Source organism: Hipposideros armiger, unplaced genomic scaffold (assembly GCF_001890085.2).
Source record: "Hipposideros armiger isolate ML-2016 unplaced genomic scaffold, ASM189008v1 scaffold_72, whole genome shotgun sequence".
Taxonomy (NCBI): Eukaryota; Metazoa; Chordata; class Mammalia; order Chiroptera; family Hipposideridae; genus Hipposideros; species Hipposideros armiger.
Window position 1 is genome coordinate 368,429 of NW_017731422.1, and position 20,131 is coordinate 388,559.

At 39.9% G+C, this 20,131-nt stretch overlaps 1 protein-coding gene across 3 annotated transcripts; it reads right to left on the reverse strand.

The window, feature by feature from the left end:
• On the reverse strand, positions 1-11,154 carry ENPP4 (ectonucleotide pyrophosphatase/phosphodiesterase 4). Of its 3 annotated transcripts, none has more exons than XM_019642734.1 (4): positions 10,681-11,154; positions 3,840-4,698; positions 3,030-3,200; positions 1-1,033 (listed from the first exon to the last, which is right to left on the reverse strand). In XM_019642734.1, exons 2-4 carry the CDS (start codon positions 4,663-4,665, stop codon positions 669-671), a joined length of 1,362 nt encoding a protein of 453 aa, XP_019498279.1. In that variant the 5' UTR covers positions 4,666-4,698; positions 10,681-11,154; the 3' UTR covers positions 1-668. The 3 variants fall into 3 exon arrangements, with proteins under 3 accessions (XP_019498279.1, XP_019498280.1, XP_019498281.1); XM_019642735.1 differs by having other exon boundaries at positions 10,597-11,154; XM_019642736.1 differs by lacking the exon at positions 10,681-11,154 and adding an exon at positions 10,460-10,549.
• Between the last annotated feature and the right edge of the window lie 8,977 nt (positions 11,155-20,131).

The window sequence follows — 20,131 nt, forward strand, 5'->3', positions numbered from 1 at the left end:
TAAGGGTCTTAACAAAGACACAGTGGTGCAGACCAAGGCTTCGTACCACACTGTCATTGTTGGTTTATTTTTCACAAAAGCTTTTCTTAAAATAGTATCTTTATGTGCTAGCTCTTTTCTGCCTGGGTAACTGATTTTATTAACCATCACAGAGAATTCCCTAACTCTCTGTGAAGGTTTACTTGGGATACAAACTCTATTAAAGGTAAATATAAAAATATAGGTAACTTTTTCTCTCTGATACACAAAAATCCACTAATTGCATAAAGATTCCATTGTTTCATTTACAAATATAAAAACTTATTAGAAAGGCATGCCTACTAAATTATGGTATATTTTCATCTGAAGATGTGTTAAATCTTCATTGCAAAAAGAAAAAAAGTCAGAGGCAGTATTTTTCTTAAAAAATGTTTCTAGTTAGAGAAATAGCTGGTGTTAACTAATGATTTACTAAAAATTTTTACTATGGACAGGGTGTTTTTTTTTCCTTTTTGTATTACCTAATAATGCATCAAAACAAAACAAAAGGAAAAACAAAACAATAACTTTAGCATGCATGGTGTCAAGTCTTTGTCATTCAAAGCATATTTTTTCATAGTTATAACACCTTGGGTATATCCTTGGTTTTGTGACTAAGCGAAGATACTTTGTATAAACCTCAACACACGTTAGTCAATTAAAGGATCATCATCATCTTCTTGCAGCTGAAGTCGGGAAAATGGCTGCGGCACAGAGAGTCTATTCTGCATGATTATCATAAGGCACGTTAGAGTGGTTAAGACCAAGAGTGCACCAATAACAATTCCAATGGCTTCTGGCAGTTTAATGCACCATTGGTCAACTAACAAACACTTAGTATGACCAAAGCTTCCATTATTGGGGTGTGGTTCTAATCCCAGGATGTGGCACATCATTGGATAAATATCCACATTGTTAATTGTGTTGTATTTGTAGCCTTTGTGAAATGCAGGACCGTGGGCAGCCAGAAATGGATGCATACTCGGCAAAGAATTATCATAGCCATGGTCACCTACTGAAAAAGAACAAAATAATGTTAGTAAATGAGAACAGTCTATCACAAAATAAGTTGCTTTAAGTGTAAATATACTAGAGTCTTGCCAGTGTAATTCCCATCATTAGAATTCTTATTAGTTGGACCAGACAGGGGCCAGAAATAGAATTTTCTATTTTCTTCAACTCAGCCATGTTCCCTATTTCATATACATACCCCTTTTCCCAATTGGTTATAGCCTCAGACTTTAAAACTATTTCTCAGTCTGATGTACTTATCTTTCAGTCCTAGCCCCACCTATTTCACTTGTTCATTGTCAGCACTATTTGCAAACAGCACCAGTGATAAAAACACTGGTCTGGCTGAGAGTTCTGAATACTGGGGTGAGTGGAAGTGAGTAAAATCTGTGAGTGGCGGAAGTGAACCTGCAGACTTACCTATGTCATTGCTCCTGTGATAAAAAATAGGATGACATAATGTGCTACTTACTGGTTTATTGACAGTTAGTTAATTAACATCTCAACATCTAGAGGGCCAGTTAATTGAGAAAGTTACAGATGGGATTCTTGTATTCAATGTGAAATTTAACCAAATGCTCCAACTTGTAACACTAGTAAAAGTCTAACTCAGAGAAAAACATGATGGTCCCAGGTAGAACTCCAATACCAGATTCTCAAATTTTAGCTTCATTTTTAACAAATATTGCCTTTTAATGTACATCACTTGCACTTAATAAGCTCCCACTGTCATATGAAGTGTAGGGACTGAGTGATGAGTATATCAGTGTTTGTTATATTATTCTTTAATTATATGTTCAAAACACTGCATAATAAAAAGGCATGACTAATATAAAAGCAGAATACAACACTACATATAGATATTGTGATTTCAATAATGTAAAAATATGCAAGTATACGCAATAGAAAAAAAGATTAGAGGGAAAATCTCCCACAATTAATTAACATTTGTCTGTACCTCTAAATCGAGAGATTATAGTTTTTGTTCTCTTTTCTAAACTTTTCTGTATTTGCCAAGTTTTCAACAATAGATATATAGAAAAAATATAAACAATGTATAATGCCATTAACCTTTAGTTTTATTCTTGCCTGATGCTTCTGAATTGCTACAGATAAGAGATGTGAAGACTACAGCCCTGCAGTAAAACCAGCCCCTCACCTGCTTTTGTAAACAAGCTTCACTGGAAAACCTTGTGTCAGTTTGCTTACACCTGTTGTCTAAGGCTGTTTCCCCCACTGTAAGGGCAGACTTGAGTGGCTGAGACAGAGACCAGCTGGTCCACAAAGCCTAAAACATTTACTGCCTGGCCTTTTACAGGAAGTTTTTGTACCCCTACTATAGACTACAAATTAAGATTTTTTAAAAAAGTATTCAAATTGAATGTAACATAAGGATAAGTGAGCTTGTTTCAGGGAAGACCTGTAACTCTCCCCTATACATTTCCTCAGTTCTAGAAAAGATTTTCATACATCTATTTTGTTTACTCTATATTTTTATTTGTTTACTTTCTGGTTCTTGCCAAATATTCTAAATAGGTGTAGCACTCAGGTAAATGATTTCATCATTTGGGAAAGACTTAGGGTTACCTGGACATTTTTTTTAACATAAAATAAAGAGAAATTTCAACTAATCACTCCTCTTTCACTTTCTTTACTTCTCTCTCTTTTGTTTACTTCCTTCTCTTTCATTTTCTACAAATCTCGAGAACCAATCTTGAAAGTCACTGAGAGTAACTGCAACTTTGGTAAGAAAGTAAAACTATACCTTCATCCCCAATGTCAACCAATCTTCTAATCTAAGGGTGAAACTGTGGTTACGGTAAATTGCTATCAAATGAAAACCTGAGAATGGAATGAAGACCTGACAATTATCTAGTTGGAAATTGAACTAATTATACTGTGTCAACATCTCTAAATCAACGTATCTTGTTAACGGAACAATATCACAATGTATGATTTAGCCCTAGGACACAACAGAACAATCCTAAATTAATACTTACATCTTGTTGATGATTTATTTAGCACAATCGTCCAGCCTTCATCTGCAACCAAAACAACAGGCTGAATTCGACTGTTATGTTGGTAATGAAATCTGGCAGGAATGTCCTCTTTGAGATAAACATTCAAGTGAGAGCTACAGTTTTTTAGTTTGTTATAAACCTCTGTTTTATCTGGCAGAAAAGGAAATAGTAAAGGGGGAAGTCATGGTTAACTGATAATGAAAAAAATACTTCTAATTAGAATAACTGGAAAAAAATTCTGAACAATATCATCTATCTACTAAATCATTTTTAATTCTTAAAAACAAAAAAAAAGCAATAATCATGTGACACTGTGGGTTATAACACCGCCCCCCCCACACACACACACACACTCTCTCTCTTTTCCAAGCATTCCCATATCTCTTTTTTCATTTTGTTATTCCTGGTGAACTTTTTATAAAAAGTGGACAATTTTCACATCTAGCTTCCTAAATAAAAATAAACTAATTACATATTACTACTAATTACTAACTCTAAGATCAGTAGACAAAAATCCAAGATGTTTTTTAAGGGTAGAAATTTCCTTTTTCTATTAGCATGAATAATTACAAAATATATCAAAAAGCAAAGAAATAATCACTTTGAACTGAAACCTTTAATTTCTTAAAAACATGTAAATTAGGGGGGAAAAACATATAATCCCACTCTGAATAAGTGTAAGAATATATGGTCCTGAACTACAAAAGCCAGAGCTTCATTCTTTTGCAAAACCCTCCCTCCTCAATCCATTGCCCCATTCAAATATCCCTTAGCTAAAAGTTTACTTACTTATTTTGGGAAGTATCGCAGCAACTGGGGTCAAATCTATAAGAGTGTAGTCTGAACGATTGATGCAGAGATCCAAGTTGATCAGTCTGTCCTTAGAACACTGGGCCATCCCGTGATCACTTGTAATGATTACATTAAGATTTTCCCACAAGCCTAACATCTTGAGTTTGTGGACCAGGTCACCAATAAGGTCATCTATTTTTTTCAACACACTGCGCATGTTGTCTTTATCTTCAGGTCCGTATTTATGTCCACTTGCATCTGGCTCTTCCCAATAGAGTGTTGCAAAGGTGACTGGTGGGTTCGAGTTGCTCAGCCACATGGTAATATTATTTAGTCTCTCCTCAAATGACACTGAGGAGTTGTAATTCATAAAATAGGAAGGTGTGGTATTGTGGATGGGTATGTCGGTACCAGGCCACATCGCAGCAGCACTTGATCTGTTTTCCTGAAGCTGATTGGTCACCCAAATTGGTACTGCCTCATTCCACCAAAAAGGATCCTTGTAATTAAAGTCAGAAAAATGTTTCTCTGTGATTACATCATACATGGAATTGGCCACAATGCCATGGCTTTCTTCATACAAGCCTGTCACAATACTGTAGTGGTTTGGAAATGTTTTGGTGATGAAAACATTTTTAACATGCTCTACCAAGACACCTTCTTTGATAAAATTCTGCAGATGAGGAAATTCATAGTTCTGCAGATAGTCAGCTCTGAAGCCATCAAAGGACACCAAAAGTAACTTTGGTGGCAAACTGTAGGAAGAGTTACCTCTACAAGCAGTTATAAGTCCAGAAAATAAAAGTGTTACTAGTAACTTCATAATGAACACGTTGAAGGGGAATGATCAGGGTTCCTAAAATAGAAAAACACAATTTATAAGTAGTAAGGTTATTTCATTGGGGTTAGGTTTCTAAAGTTTAGCCATCAAGAGAAGAGAACCAACATTTATAAATTTTTTATAACCCAGCTTTAACTACATCAACTTAAAAATTAAATAATGTCATTTACTGAAAGATAACTGAATAAAGCTAGAATTGGAAAAGCTAAAAATTGCCTTTACTTGTCCAGTTTCCTTTTTACATACGTCCTGCCCCATCCTTCATGCTCTGAAGGGGATACAGGCCATCCTTATACTCCACATAAATACTCATGCTTGGCTGCCTTGCTCATCTGCAGCAGCAGCAATTAAGCTTAATAAGAACAGATGAGGAAACAAAAATTATCCTTTTGCACAAAACAGAAACAATGCCAAGTTTTCAGAGGCTCCAGAGAGGGAGATGATTTTTCTAGTTTAATGACTGGTACCACAGAAATAGGTGGTGGAAATTCTACCATGTTGGTTTATCACCAGTTCTTGTTGAAAAACACTGGCATACAAAAGGGGAGTAAGAAATAAATACGTATTATTTGAGAGAAAGGTCCTACCTCAGTCTGCACCTATACAATATTCACATGAGGCTGACAGACAGACAAAGCCTCCAGGGACTTGGATGCCACAGTAACTTCTAAAGGAATCCACCAGCTGTTGAAATGAATTTCATCAGCATATCCTTCTTAAACACCCCTTTTACTGTCAAATACATAACTATTCTACCTGATAACCCAGGCTCAGAGCTCTCCCTGGTTTTTCACTCTTTTTTTAACAATCCATGGATTACAATAAATCTCCCTGCCTTCAGCCTCCAACTTCTTTGGTCTCTAAGAAAATAGGATATGTGATTTAGATAGAATTATTCACTGTAGAAGGGCAGGATACCTCTTCCACCATAACAAGAGAGGAGCAAAGCAGGAAGCGAACAGATTTGAGAGCTGAAGGTGAAGCGAGCTGCATTCTCCGAGTTGCGAGAGGTAGCAGGGTCAATTATAGAGGGAGTAAGGAGGTAAAAGAGCGGTTGTTTAGGAACACAGAAAGATGGCCAATGTGGAGACTGCGAGAGAGGAAATGGGAGGACTGGTGGTCAATGCTGACAGCTGGTGTCATGAATTTTTAGAGTGACACTGTTGATTGGTTTTCTCTAGCAATTCAGTGGCCCTGGCACAGGCATGAACAAAACAAGCCCTACGTGGGCTTGCAATTCTGCCAGAAACTGAAGTATGATGAAGGAAGTATCTAAAGAGTGGCTGACTTTGAATTGCAGCATCTAAACTGAAACTAAAACAGATGTAAGGAGTGGAAAGGTTTTTAGACTAGAGGTCCTGCTGAAGTGAAGAACTAGCATTTTGAAAGTAACTTTCAGTGAACGTTGCAGGGATGAGGGCTTGTGGTCTGAGTGAGGTGAATGCATTCATTATTTCAGGTAAGAAGACTCAAGGAATGGCCATAGGGATATGCACCTAGATGTCCTAGGCATAAACAGCAACAAGTTATCTCATATGATGATTAAGTTCACAAGTCATGTATTTTGGTTCTTCTTTCTCCCAATTAGGCTGCAACTCCTCGAAGGCAGAGACTTTTTTTTCCTTTCAAACATATAACCTAGATGATCTGTATATGTGTAGTCATTCAGATACTTACTGATTGAAGCTGTGACCCTCTGAAAACCAGGGACTTAAAATTTTGAAGACCAAAGGCACAGACCCTTGTTTGTGAGGATCTTTGGGTCTGGAAAATCTCTAGCATTTTAACCTGAGATGGGCTGCTTTCTGAGTGTCGTACATGAGTCATCGGTTGCTGGTGCCATCCAAGAAACGAAAACCAGTATAGAGTAACAAAAACCACCTCTCCAAAGAAAAGAGTAACAGTTCTCATTAGTACAAGAGACATACTTTGCACAGACGCAGCCTGTCACGTCTCAGCAGTTTCACCTATCAAGAATCTGGACAGCAGTATTTCTCTTTTCATTCAGCATTCGGTGCCCCCTGACCCAGTATTTATGCAGAACTCGTTTCCTACCTTGGGCAGTCACAACTTGGTTTAATCAGACAACAATGCTATGCAGGCTGCTGCTCTGGGTTCCAGCGATCTTAAAACTTGTGTGGAGGGCACACGGATGGCCATGAAAGCTTGGATTGGGCAGATTCCCTGGTTTCTCTCTGAGTGTAGCTGCTTCCCCATACCAGCGGCCCAAACCAGGACTGATTCTTCTCAAGAATGGTTTTTTCCTCTAAGAACCCTCAGCTTCTGTTTTTCTTTTCAGAACACTCTGAGTATTGTGTAGTTGTGTAAGACCCTTGAATATATCTTTATCATTTATTTTTAGCCAAAGCCTGCTGATTCATGTACGCTAGGCTGACAACCAAAATAAAACTATATTAAAAAAAAAAAAAAAAACCTCCTAGAAGAAAATACAGGAGTAAATCTTTATGACCTTGGGTTAGGCAAAGTCTTCTTAGATACAGGACCAAAAGCACAGGTGACAAAAAAGAATAAATTTGACTTCCCTGAAATGAAAAACTTTTGTATTTCAAAGGATACCATGAAGAAAGAGAAAAAAACCCACAGAATGGGAGAAAATATTTGCAAGTCATATATCTGATAAGGGATTTGTATCTAGAATATATAAAAAACTGTAACAACTCAATAATAAAAAGCCAAACAATCCAATAAAAAAAAATGAGCAAGGAATCAGAAAAAAACACGTTTCCAAATAAGTACATAAAAAGATGTTCAACATCATTCGTAGTCAGGGAAATGCAAATCAAAACCACAATGAGACACCACTTCACACCACTAGGATGGATATAGTAATCAGAAACACAGATAATAACAAGTGTTGGCAAGAATATGGAGAAAATGAAACTTTTATACACTGCTGGTAAGAATGTAAAATGGTGCAGACACTTAGAAAACATTTTACGTTTTGGCAGTTCTTCAAAATAAACATATGACCCAGTTACCATATGACCCAGCAATTCTACTATTAGGTATATGCCCAAGAGAAATTAAAATGTACATCCACACTAAAACTTGTACACAAATACTCACAGCAGCATTATTCCTAACAGCCAAGAAGTACAAACAATTCAAATGTCCATCAAGTGATAAATGAATAAATTAAAAAATAAATAAAATGTAGTATTACCATACAATGGAATATTATTTGGCAATAAAAAGGAATGCAGTACTAATACATGCTACAACTTGAATAAAACTTGAAACGTTATGCTAAGTGAAAAAAGGCAGTCACAAAAGATCGCTTATTGTATCATTCTATGTAGATAACATGCCTAGAATAGGCAAACTTATAGAAATCGAAAGTACATTAGTAGTTGCCTGGAGCAAAGGGTTGGAGAGAAATGAAGGGTAAATGCCAATAGGTATGAAGTTTCTTTTTGGGGTGATAAAAATGTTTTCAAATTGATTGTGGTGATATTGCACAACTCTGTAATTTACTATTTTACACTTTAAATGAGTGAACTGGATGTGAATTATATCTCTATAAAACAATTATGTATGTAGTAGAGGGAAATTAAATTGTAATCTTAAAAGCATCTGAAATGCCATACCGCAAAACTGGCAACATCTCTGAAGTCTCATTTTACCTCAAAAATTATGTGAAATTTGTACTTCATAATACAGACTTGGGTGTTTTACTGTGAAAATATTTTACACAACTTCCCATATGCAAAACAACAAACAAAAGCCTGTGCACAGCCCTCTCTCTCACAAAATACATACAAATCAAAGTCTTCCCCAAATCTTGAGTGAAACGGATGCTCCAGGTGCATATGCTCTCTATCCTGGGGTCAGTAATCCTTTGACACACTGGTGGATCCCAGGGCCCCAGTCCTTGTCCCCAGGGTTGAAGCACAGACAAAGCGGAAAGATTAGAGGCTCTGAAAACACAAAGATCCCAGAGCTTGGCTCACAGTTAGTCGATGGACGATCTTAGGCAGATCTAATTTCTCCCAGATTCAGGATGTTTGTGTGTACAATGAGGATGCATCAAGTGTTACAGAACAGACCCTCAAGTACAGTTTCCTTTTATCCTTTCGAGTTGCAACGCTGTCACATTACATTAAAAAGTCTGTAGTATGATAGGCAGAATGATATTATTGTGAAACGAAATAACTGGAAAGAATTTAACCCCTTCTTTTTACCTATGATGAGGCGGAAGTTCGGTGGTTGCCCAAGCTCAGAAAGAAATTAAGTCGCTTTGCTGTGTTCGTACTAATTTCAGGTCCTCAACAAATTTATGAGTCTAGTAACAGCAAATTAACAAGTCTAATGAGAATCTCCAAACTATTAACAGAACTTTTCTGCTAGAACATCTTTCATTAGCAGTGCCTGTATTTCTGTCTAGCACATTCTGTTTCACTTAACAGGGAGTATTAAACTATAAACAAAACACCAGTGAGAAGTTCTCAAGTAGTTTTCAAGGAATAAATATCACTAGTTGTTACATTAGAAAACATGGGGAAGCATTTTGTAATTTTTCAAACAAAAAAAAAATTTGAAGGGGGAAACAGAAAAGCAGACTCATCTGGACTACATCCAATTATCCCAATGGGAACCAGAAGTAGTTGGTAGTCTTCTTCATGTCAGGGGACAAAACACTCTACCTGGCCTGGCATGACTTCCTTATCTGCACGGAATGCATGTCAGGCAGTTCTCTCTGGCATTCTTAGCCCATGTGAAGTTGAGACAGTATAAGTTACAAGATATAGTGAAAGATACTTGTCTCCATTAGCATGCCATCTGCTCTGTAATACAATAGCTTTATTCTGAGCGCTTCACAAATATTATTTATAATGCAACTCATACGGCTTTAAAACAACATTGTCTATGGACATAGCTAATTTAGGTGGCTTCCTTTAGTTTATTTTCTTAATATTCTAAGGAAATAATATAACTACTCCTTAAAAGACTTGCTCTGTCTTTTCTAGGATTCTGAATTATTCTCCAATTTTCCAGAGCCCACAAAATTGTCTGGCAAGTATCTTTAAAACAGTTAGCTATATTACTTTGTACATGGTAAAATGCCCCCTCCCCCACCATGTACTCTTTCGGTTTTCATCAAAATTTCTCCCAAATATTTCATAGCTAATTTCAAAGCAAGGAGGAGATATGTGTATTAAATAAATTGCCTGGAACAACCTCTAGGGGAAAAAGAAAAGAAAACCATAATAGTAAAACAAGCAGGTGACTTCCTACAGTACTTGTCAGTTTTCAGGCTTAGGGCCACCAGGTCGCCTGGTGGTTAGGCAACACCCTTCTGGGATCAAACCCGGTACAAACTTGAATCTGCCTGTCGCACAATCCTGGACACATAATTTCTCTGAGCCTGACTCTCTTCCCTTGTATAACGGGATGTTATCATCTTATAGGGCTGTTGTGCCCAGAAAAGGAAGTGCTGTTTGTAAAGTGCTTCACACAGTGTCCAGCTCATAAGCAGCACTTAGATGTTATCTTTACTGTTTGGTTTTCTGGGAAATTCGTTTATAAATTGGATTATATAATTACCATAAACTCTAATCTACTGTTCAGGCAGATGCCTGTTGATGCCTTCGACGGTGTTTTCTTTTTGTTTTCGTTTTTTGTTTTAAATCAAACGCCCATCCCGCAGGCCTGTCGCCCCTCGTTTTCACCCGCACCCACCTTCGCCCCTCCGCTGATGTTCAGCCAACCGTCCTCGCCCCCCCTGCACACCGCAGCCTTCCCAGCCCAAACCCACCTGCTACGCTGTCTTTCCGCTTCCCACGCCTCCCTCCTCCTTCCTCGCGACCAGCTACCGCCCCGCCCGCCCCGGGCCCCTTCGCCGACGTCCCCGCCAGCGCCCCAGGACGTGTCGTGGGGGAGGGCGTTTCTCACCGCCTTTAGGTTCAAAGCCCTTAAGACGTAAGGAGACGGTGACTTTTCCCTGCAGAACGCCGTGCGCGCCAGTCGCACACTCACCCGCCGCCGTCGACGCCGCGGGATCGTGGGACCCGGGGGGCGAGGCAGACGTGCAGGGCGCGCGACCAGGCGCAGACCTTCCTGAGGCGCCTGCGCAATAGCGGGCGCCCCGCCGCTGTTAACAGCCCCAACGTCCAGCAGATCTGCGCTGCTGGGGGTGCTCCTGAGTGTGCGCAGCTGCCCGGCGCGCGACAGCGGAACTGGCTACCAGCTGGTAGACCGGCGCGGTGGAGTCTGAGACATGACCTCGGATTGGATGCCGGAGCCGCGGTAAAATGTAACTCTCTTTCCGATTGGTGAGATTCGGGTACCACCTGGAGACAGCTGCTTTGGTGGCGTAGAACTGGACAGAGAAGAGGCTTGTTCCTGTCTCCCACCGTGGCCCTTTCATATCATCATAGGACGGAGCGTCCTTCAGGGGACCTGAAACGAAATGAGTCCCGGAATGTCCCTGGCTGTTTCCAAGTCCACACCTATTTCCACTCCCATTTTTGCCCTTAGTTAATGTACAACCTGCGGCTTAAGTGTCCCCAGGAAGAAAGACCGGCTGCACCAGGGCCCAGCACATTTCTAGAGCAGCTTCAGCCAGTTCCAGTGAGCTGGGTTAAATACACAGCAGTCTCTTGTCTGTCCTAACTTTAGAAGTGAGCACCTTTCTAACGCGAAGTCTAGTATTAGGCAGTTTACTAGTAATATTACAAGAAACACACAGACCTTGCAGTAAGGAACGAACAATGGGAACTAGTGTAGAAATGGGCACTTCTTTTGGCAGATGTGTATGGGATTGGGCTCCTCCCTTTGATTGGAAGCGTAGTTGGCCAAATGTAACTTTAAGCTTGCTATTGCAGTAGCAAGAGAAATTACCAAACAGAAATAGATTTATTTGTTAACATTTGGGTTACTCAGGTACACTTGGCAAAGAGCAGATAGTATCTTTTTCCTGCTTATATGTGCGGTGCCAAACACAGAACCAGACATAGAAAAAGTACTTACTAAATGATTATTGAATTTAATGGAATTTTTTTAGGTGCTCTGGATTCATTATCCCCATAAAATGCAAGCTCCAAGAGGACAGTTTATTTCCTGTTCACTACTTAGTGCCAGTAGGTGCTTAAAAACATACAATTAAATAAGAATATTAGTTATTTGTAATATTTTCAGGTGTTAAGGGTTTAGTGGCTGTCAACCCAGTACTGGGATTATGAATCTGCAAGAGTGGACCTTAGAAATCAAGGCCTGAGGTTGACCTCATGGGTCTGAGCTTTAGAGCTTAGCCATCCATCATCAAGACCCCAAAGTCTGCAGCTGTAGAGACAATTTGGGACTGGATGTAATCTGTTGACTACTAGTTTGTACCTCCATAATTTAATTCCAGGGTCAAGTCTCAAGGTGGGCCTGTGCACTGATGAATTGGGGCATCTTCGGATCCCCAGGCTATCAGAGCTGGAAGGCATAGCAGAGGCCATGCGGTCCAATCCCTAACATCTGCCAGATCTGAGTTTGAATACTCACTCTGCCACTAGGTACCTGAGCAATCTTGTTTGGGCCATTATCTCAACCTATTTGAGACTCCATTTTCTCATCTGAAAAATGGACCCTCTTACAGTACCAGCTTCTTACGGTTATTGTCAAATAAGTGAGATAAAGCAAGTAAAGAACTCAGCACAATGTCTGACAGATGATAAGTGCTAGCCATTATTATCACTATGAAATGTTTCTCAACCTGAACAGTGACCAGGGGAAGGCTGAGTTCTGGAGAATTTACATAATGTTCAATTTAGTAAAACAAATATTCTGGCATTTGGAGCATATGGTTATGCATATTGTGCTTGTTCATTCACTAGGTGCATGATGGATTAAACAGTAGATTAAATTGACTGTCATATAGGTCACATGTGTAATGGAGACAGCAGCTGGATTGGCATCAGAAGAGAAGGGCTCTCTTTATACACTGCCGCTGCCACTATCCAACTGACTATGTTTGATCGGGAAGTCCTATGCAGTCCGGTCTCTTTCTTACAGATAATATGGTTGTGAACAGATGGAAAAAAATGATTTATAAGGATCTTTTGGCACCAATCTTCTGTTCTCCTCCAAATATTTACCCCTCAACCACAAGTGAAAACCTGTTTCAGATGGGCTTCAGAAAGAATGATATTTAGAATCTTGTTCAACAGGAAGCCCAGAGGTAGGGCAGGCTTCCGGGCTGGTTGAATTAGCATCTCAACAATGTCACCCTGTACTGGGGTTCTTTCTAACTCTCTATCTGGCTATTGACAGAGTTGGCTTCTGGTGTCTTTGTGTTAGAGATTGAAATGTAGTAGGAGCAAGTCTAAACACACCATTTGCAAATAAGTGTTGCGTCCGGAGCCAATTGACTGGACTAAATTAACAAAAATTAAGTACAGCTGGAGTCTTTGCCTCATGGCCACGGTCAGGTTTGGAAGCAGCATGTTAGAAGCAGTTTATTCCCCCTTCCCCATTAACTAGACTCAAGATTTCGTGTTTATTCATTAGGAGTAAAATATTAAAAAAATTATATCCCATTTTCAAAATCAAGAAATAGCTCTTTAGGCAATTATTTCTCTTTTACACTCCTAATTATGATGCATAACTAATTGCTAGCAGAAGTTAGAGGTCACAGGAAAAATGTTTCAAAACAGAAGCCACACCCTGCCCAATTCCTGTCCACTGCTCAACGAAACAATTCCTGTCCACTGCTCAGCTCTGGTTAAACAACAAAACTGAAACTACTGAATCAAATTTCAAATCACTGCTTGGATATTTTAAGTTTTACTTTTTAATATATATTAAAGGTGAATGTACAGAGAACAATACAGATTTTATCTTAAATGTAAGGAGGGGAAAGGACCTTAGGAATCATAGCACTTCAGGGATTTTGAAAGTTCATGTAACAAAAACTCCACCCACTCCATTTTCAGCAAGATTACATTTGAATAATCTCAATCAAGTAAGACTCTAAAATATTTTTAAATGCTTCTGTTAAAAGTGATTCTGGGGGCTGCTGTTTGGCTCAGTTGGTTAGAGCGCAGTTCTCATAGCACCAAGGTTGCCGGTTCAATCCCCACATGGGCCACTGAGTTGTGCCCTCCACAACTTTAAAAAAAAAAAAAAAGGGGATTCTGGGCCGGCTGAGTGGCGCGATGGTTAAGAACTGGCTTGGGACGCCAGAGGGCCCCGGTTCGGATCCCACATATGAGGGCCAGTGACACTGCCCTCTACAGCTAAGATGCTGAACAACAGCTCAACCTGGAGCTGGGATGCCATGAGTCGCCGGCGACGGCGTAGGCGGCTGCAGCCCCTGCTGCAGTGGGTTGTCACGGGCTACCGTGAGTGGCCAGCAGCCAGCGTGAGCGGCCAGAAGCCGCAGTGAGCAGCCATCCAGAAGCCGGCGACTGGTCTGCCTCGCCTGGGAAGAGCGCAGTGATGGTGCCAACTTGGGCCAGTGAAGTGATGTCCTCCACAACTAGACTGAAGAACAAAAGGACAGCAACTTGTCTGTTCCCTTTCTCCCAATTCCCCAGTACTGTTCCCTTCCCCCCAATACCCCAATAAAAACCTTAAAAAAAAAAGGGATTCTGTATTATCTATCATGAACTATGTAGTGTTAGACTTTCTTCACTTTAAAGGAAGTTTTTTAAATATTTAATAAAGTTGTATGAGAAAAAGTATAAATTCCTTTGCGCTTTCCTATGTGGAAGGCAACGGGCTCAATTTTTCAAAAGATACAAGAATAAGTAAGATTCAGTCCCTGCCCTCAAGGTGTCTTTAGTCTAGAAAGGCAAACGGAGAGGCATCATGATTTTATTGCTTTTGCCTGCCCAGAATTCAGTTCCTCTTCTTCTGGTGGTTCCCTTGGGAAACTATCTCATTTTCACTCTTAGTCATGGAAGTTATATAGGGCCAAACGCAATTTCCCTCAGCTCCATCATGGACTCCTAGGGTAACTGGCTATCCTGGTTTGCCCTGAACTGAGGGGTTTTCTGGGACATGGGACTTTTAGTGCTGAAACCAGAAAAGTCCCAGGCAAATTGGGATGAGCTGGTCACACTTACTCTGATCCAAGCCTAGCCTTGTAGAGCCAATTTCATCCCCTTGACAACAGGAATTGGTTTTGTGATGGAGACATACCCCAGGCCAGATCAAAAAGACTCAATCCTGAAACTTCTGTTGAAACAGTTGAGAAAGATTCCGTCTTTCAGCAGCAGCAGCTAAATAGGTAGAATACAAGCCTGTAACGGTTGGTGATCATCATTGTGTCTGTAAAGGAAAAACCTATCTAGGAATGAGACCAACACAGAGAAAGCAGAGCCAACAGATGGAGCCTGATACCTGATGATCCTGAGCACTGGGTTTACCTGAAGCTCCCTCCCTGCACTTTTCCATTCATATGACTCAATAAATAAACCTTTTGCTTACACTAGTTTAAATTGGATTTCTGTCACTTATATCTAAGAAGGGGATAAGAAAAGAAAATATTTGTTTACATTATACTATCAAATAAGGTAAATGCTAAAAGAAGTCCAAAAGAGGGAGAGGTTAAGTCATGCAGAGATTAAATTCAGCTGCAGGAGTCAGAAAACGGATCCAGGATGAGATGGGCTTTCGTTGGTTCTTGCAGGTTAGATGGTGTAGTAGTTTGCTATGGCTGCTTTAACAAGTTACCACAAACTTAGTGACTTAAGCAACACAACATTTTTATGTTATAGTTCTGGATGTCAGAAGCCTATAATGGGCTAGCAGGACTGTGGTTCTTCTGAATTCTCTTGGAGGGAAAACATTTCCTTGCCTTTGCCTAGAGACCAAGTACATTCCTGGGCTTGTGACCCCATTCTTTATTGTCTAAGCCAGCAGCGTAGCGTCTTCTAACCTCTGATTGCTTCATTTTTCCCTTATAAAAAACCTTGTGATTGCATTGAGCTCACTCAAATAATCCAGGGTAATATCTCCCTCTATCAAGATCCTCACCATAATCACACAGTTCCTTTTACTATGCATGGTAACATAGTCATACATTCTGGAGACTGGGATATAGACATCCTTGAGAGGCCATTAATATTTGGCTGAGGGAACAACATCAGCATATAGGAACCAGGAAAAGAAAAGTGTGTTAATCCTTAAACATAATTCCATTTTCCTGGAAAATCATGATGTATATTTGGGGAGTCATTAGGATTGAGGCTGATTAGGTTAATTAAAACCATATTATTTTGTAGACAGAGGAGTAGTTATACTTAATTTAGTCGATAACGATGTACCAAGCACCATGCTATTTGCATTGTGGTAATAGAAATAAGTATAATATTGTCCCTGCTGTTAAAAAGTTTACAACCTAATAGGAGAAAACGACGTCTATATGTAGAGTGACCACATTTTCCCAGGATAGTCGCAGTTTTTGCCTATCGTCCCACATAAATATTCATAGTGCCCCTCCTTGTAGTCTAAACAATGTCCTGGTTTGGATGACCCATTATATGGTCACCCCACCTAAGTGCCGTCATCCTCCGTATTTATTGAATATTGCAAGGTAGAAGCTCTTGTTGGGCCCTGGGGGAAAGCAACAGACTGAAGCAAATTTTCTGTGTTTTGAGTGTTTACCATTGAGTTTTAGGGCCCAAAGATAAAGTGATAAGGCAGTGCAAAAATTAACTGGTCAACAAAGCAGTAGAAATGCCAGAGAAACGAAAAATAGGTGTTTCAGATACTACGAGGTGTGAGAGCGATCCCTGGAGCCTGGGTGAGCAGGGCAGGCAGCAGCCAGTGGGATGGGCCTGCTGGCGGCTGGAGCTTCAGGTGTGGTCGGGCTTGTGGAGGTGAAGAGGCAAGAGGGTACACCCAGATCACTTGTTAGGTGTCAGCAGACATGGAGAAAAATGTCATTTGCCTGTGCTTCCTCTTCATATTTCATTGAACCTAAGACACTATCTAGTATTTTATGTACCACTAAGAAAAATTGTAGCCAACCAGCTGTAAGATAACATTCTGATTTCACAGATGTTAAAATGTGAAAAAAAAAAAGTGTATTTCAAAATCAGTCAGGTAGTATCTCTGCTCAAATGTAACGACTCTTTCTTACCAAAGTGGCTCATCTCTGGACTTAAATTAGTTTAATTACTTTACATTTTATTTTTTTATTATTTGCTGTTTCTAATCATTTGATCATTCTATAGCTTTTCTTCCAAGGATATTAATTTCTCTCTTAAACCATGGAACTACAAAAAAAAAAGTATGTAGACTTTAATAAACATTCTTCCTACAAGTGTGATTTAAGGAATTCCCCTTATTTATAAACCCTGCTCCCCACCAGGGTTTTACTGGAAATCCCCAGAATTAATATAATTCCTTTCAAATATTTAAGAAGCTGAACATTTTAATTGGGTTGATTCCAGATAGAGTAATACATTAGTTAACTAATGTGTTTGCGTGCATTAGCTCCCTGTTCCCCAAACTTACGAAATCACAGAGGCACCTGTGGCTTTTGTTAAAAATGTCCCAAGCCCCTCCCCTAAAGATTTGGGAACAAGTAGATCATGTGTGGTGTCAGAGAACAGGACACCATGGGAACACTTGGGCATAGGAAGGGGTTATTGCATGAAATGTGGGGCCCTCTGCACTAAATAGAGAGGCACCTCAGATTGGTCACTAAATGCTTAAGCAGGGAAGAGGGTCTAGAATAATAATTGAACTTTGAATTTGTTTGCTTTAACCCTGCAAGGTGCTTTTACATAAGGATCTTACTGGGCTTTCACAGCTGACCTGTAAATAAGTGTGCCCTTTATATCTGTGTTATTTATAAAAAACAGAGGCTAAGGTGCTCACCTAAGGTTCTGTGGGAATGTCAGAGCTGATCCCTCTTCCCTTATCCCTGACCTGACCCAGTCGCTTGGGCAGTGGATGCAGGGAGCCCTTTTTCCTAAAGCCGTCCCAGCTGCTGTCTCCATTACACATCTGACCTACATGACAGTGAATTTAATCTACTCTTTAATCCATCATGCGCCTAGTGAATTAACAAGCAGGATATGCATAACCATCTGCCCCAAATGCCAGAATAGTTGTTTTACTAAATTGAACATTATGTAAATTCCCCAGAACTCAGCCTTCCCTTGGTCACTGTTCAGGTTGAAAAACATTTCATAGTGATAATAATGGCTAGCACTTACCATCTGTCAGACATTGTGCTGAGTTCTTTACTTGCTTTATCTCCCTTATTTGACAATAACCGTAAGAAGCTGGTGTACTGTAAGAGGGTCCATTTTTCAGATGAGAAAATGAAGGATCGAATAGATTGAGACAATGGCCTTGAGGCTTGGCACTGGAATTAAATTATGGAGGTACAAACTAGTAATCAACAGATTACATCCAGTCCCAAATGGCCTCTACAGATGCCTTCAAATGCTGGGGACTTGATGATGGATGGCTATACTCTAAAGCACAGACCCAGGGGATCAGCTACCAGTTCCCTTAAATGCTGAGGCCCATGTTCTAACAATGAGGTATATTATAGAAAAGGATGAAAAAAATAGCATGACTTTTTATAATTACACCCAAGATTTCCATGTAAATTTATATTTGCTTTGAACTGTTTTGGATTGTTTTAGGCTAATTTTCATTCCTAAAGATACCTGTTTTTTTTTCTTTTCCACAAGGAAACTGGCTGTGCCCTGTCCTATTTCTAACCTGTCATGAATGCAGTCTGCCTTTATTTAACCTAAGGTATCTAGGTCAGTTATGTAACTGGTTTTGGTGGACATATTCACATATCTTTGCTCCAAGTACAGGAGCCCTGGGTATTGTGATGCTTTTTGTCATCCATAACAAATAAAAGATGTACCTATTCCATTGGCATAATTTTTCAGAGATAAATAGAAGGCTGCTTCTGTTTTCCAGAAGTCATTTTTCTAGAAGAAGTACAAAGTTGGTTAGCAGTAATTTTACGGTGTTTGTGCTTCCTGATGTTAAAAGCATACCAACAAACAAAATGGAAACTTTTAATAAATGTAACTCTTTATAGTAAAACTTGAAAGTTAACAAATAAAGATGATCATTACAAAATTATAGGTCTATAGGAGAGCACAGTGTTTAGAGTGACTCATCCATGCTGCCTGCCCAGACCTAGGCTGGGTCCTCACACATTCTGCAAACACGGAAACAGATTAGGTAGAAATTTAATAAAGCGAAATATTGGGTAAGAAGAGAAAGTCAGATTCTGCACTCAGCCCCAAGGTATTGCCTCAGTGAAGAAGGAGGTAAATTCCTGGCCCCTTTTCCTGAAGTCAGTCGAGTCCAGACTTCTCACCATTGCTGCTGTAGATGATAGTGTTGTCATTAGTGACTCCACCCAGGACACTTAGGTCCAGCTCTCCTCATGACACCTAGCATCATGGTTTCCGATGGCCCTGATGAGCTTCTCAGCCACAGGCTCAGATGTTCTCAAGGACCATTTGCTGTGGTTCAGCCTCTAAGGATTCAATGAACTCATCAAGCTGCTCATCAAAAGCCCATATTTTTTTTTCCTTTTCCTCTCCGTGTGTCTCATGTGCAGCATTCAGATATTCTTGTGCCAAGGAGCTGTTTTGCTATCATCTTGGATTTTTGCTAGGGTCATCCAATAATGTGCTGAATCTGCCCAGCAAGTCATGACCTTTTATTACTCTCCCGAGTCTGCCACATACTCAGCAGCTCCTCTCAGCTACTTATATGTAACACTCAGGCTGTGCAGGACCTCCCAGAGGTTCAAGGAAGTTACCCAATTATACTATTAATAGTTTCCTAGGGCAGCTATAACAAAGTACCACAGACTGGGTGGCTTAAACAATAGAAATTTATTTTCTCACAGTTCTGGAGGCTAGAAGACTAAGATCAGTGGGTCAGCTGGGCTAGTTTCTTCTGAGGCCTCTCTCTTTGACTTGTAGATGGCCATCTTTTTTTGTGTATCTTCACATGGTCTTCCCCTGGTGCGTGTCTATGTCCTAATCTCCTCTTCTTGTAAGGACACCAGTCATAATGGATTAGGGCTCACACTAACGACCACATTTTATCTTAAATAGCTCTTTAAAGACCCTGTCTCCAAATACAGTCACATTCTGAGGTCCTGAGGTTAGAACTTCAACATATGAATTTGTCAGGGACATAATTCAGTCCATAACATAACATAACATAACATAACATAACATAACATAACATAACATAACATAACATAACATAACATAACAAACACATAATATAACATACTCAAAGAGGTGGCTGGTCCACATACCAGTGTGATTTACCTGCTTAAAGGTGTGCCCCACCTGCTCATCAGTGTCCCGTACTTACTGGCTAATGTCACCTGCCTGCCTGGGTGACCAACCTTTGTGCTAAGAAACCCCTGGCTTCCTGACACCACACCCTGACTCCCAACATTACCTACTTGCAAAGCTTCTCCCCAATT

What these genes read in the sequence shown, in the direction of transcription:
- ENPP4 (XM_019642734.1), bottom strand. Translation starts at nt 4,665, where the DNA reads ATGAAGTTACTAGTAACACTTTTATTTTCTGGACTTATAACTGCTTGT. An exon ending in TGCGATACTTCCCAAAATAA is followed by an intron (nt 3,201 to 3,839) that starts GTAAGTAAACTT and finishes CTTTTCTGCCAG; the next exon opens with ATAAAACAGAGGTTTATAAC. An exon ending in AAATAAATCATCAACAAGAT is followed by an intron (nt 1,034 to 3,029) that starts GTAAGTATTAAT and finishes GTTCTTTTTCAG; the next exon opens with TAGGTGACCATGGCTATGAT.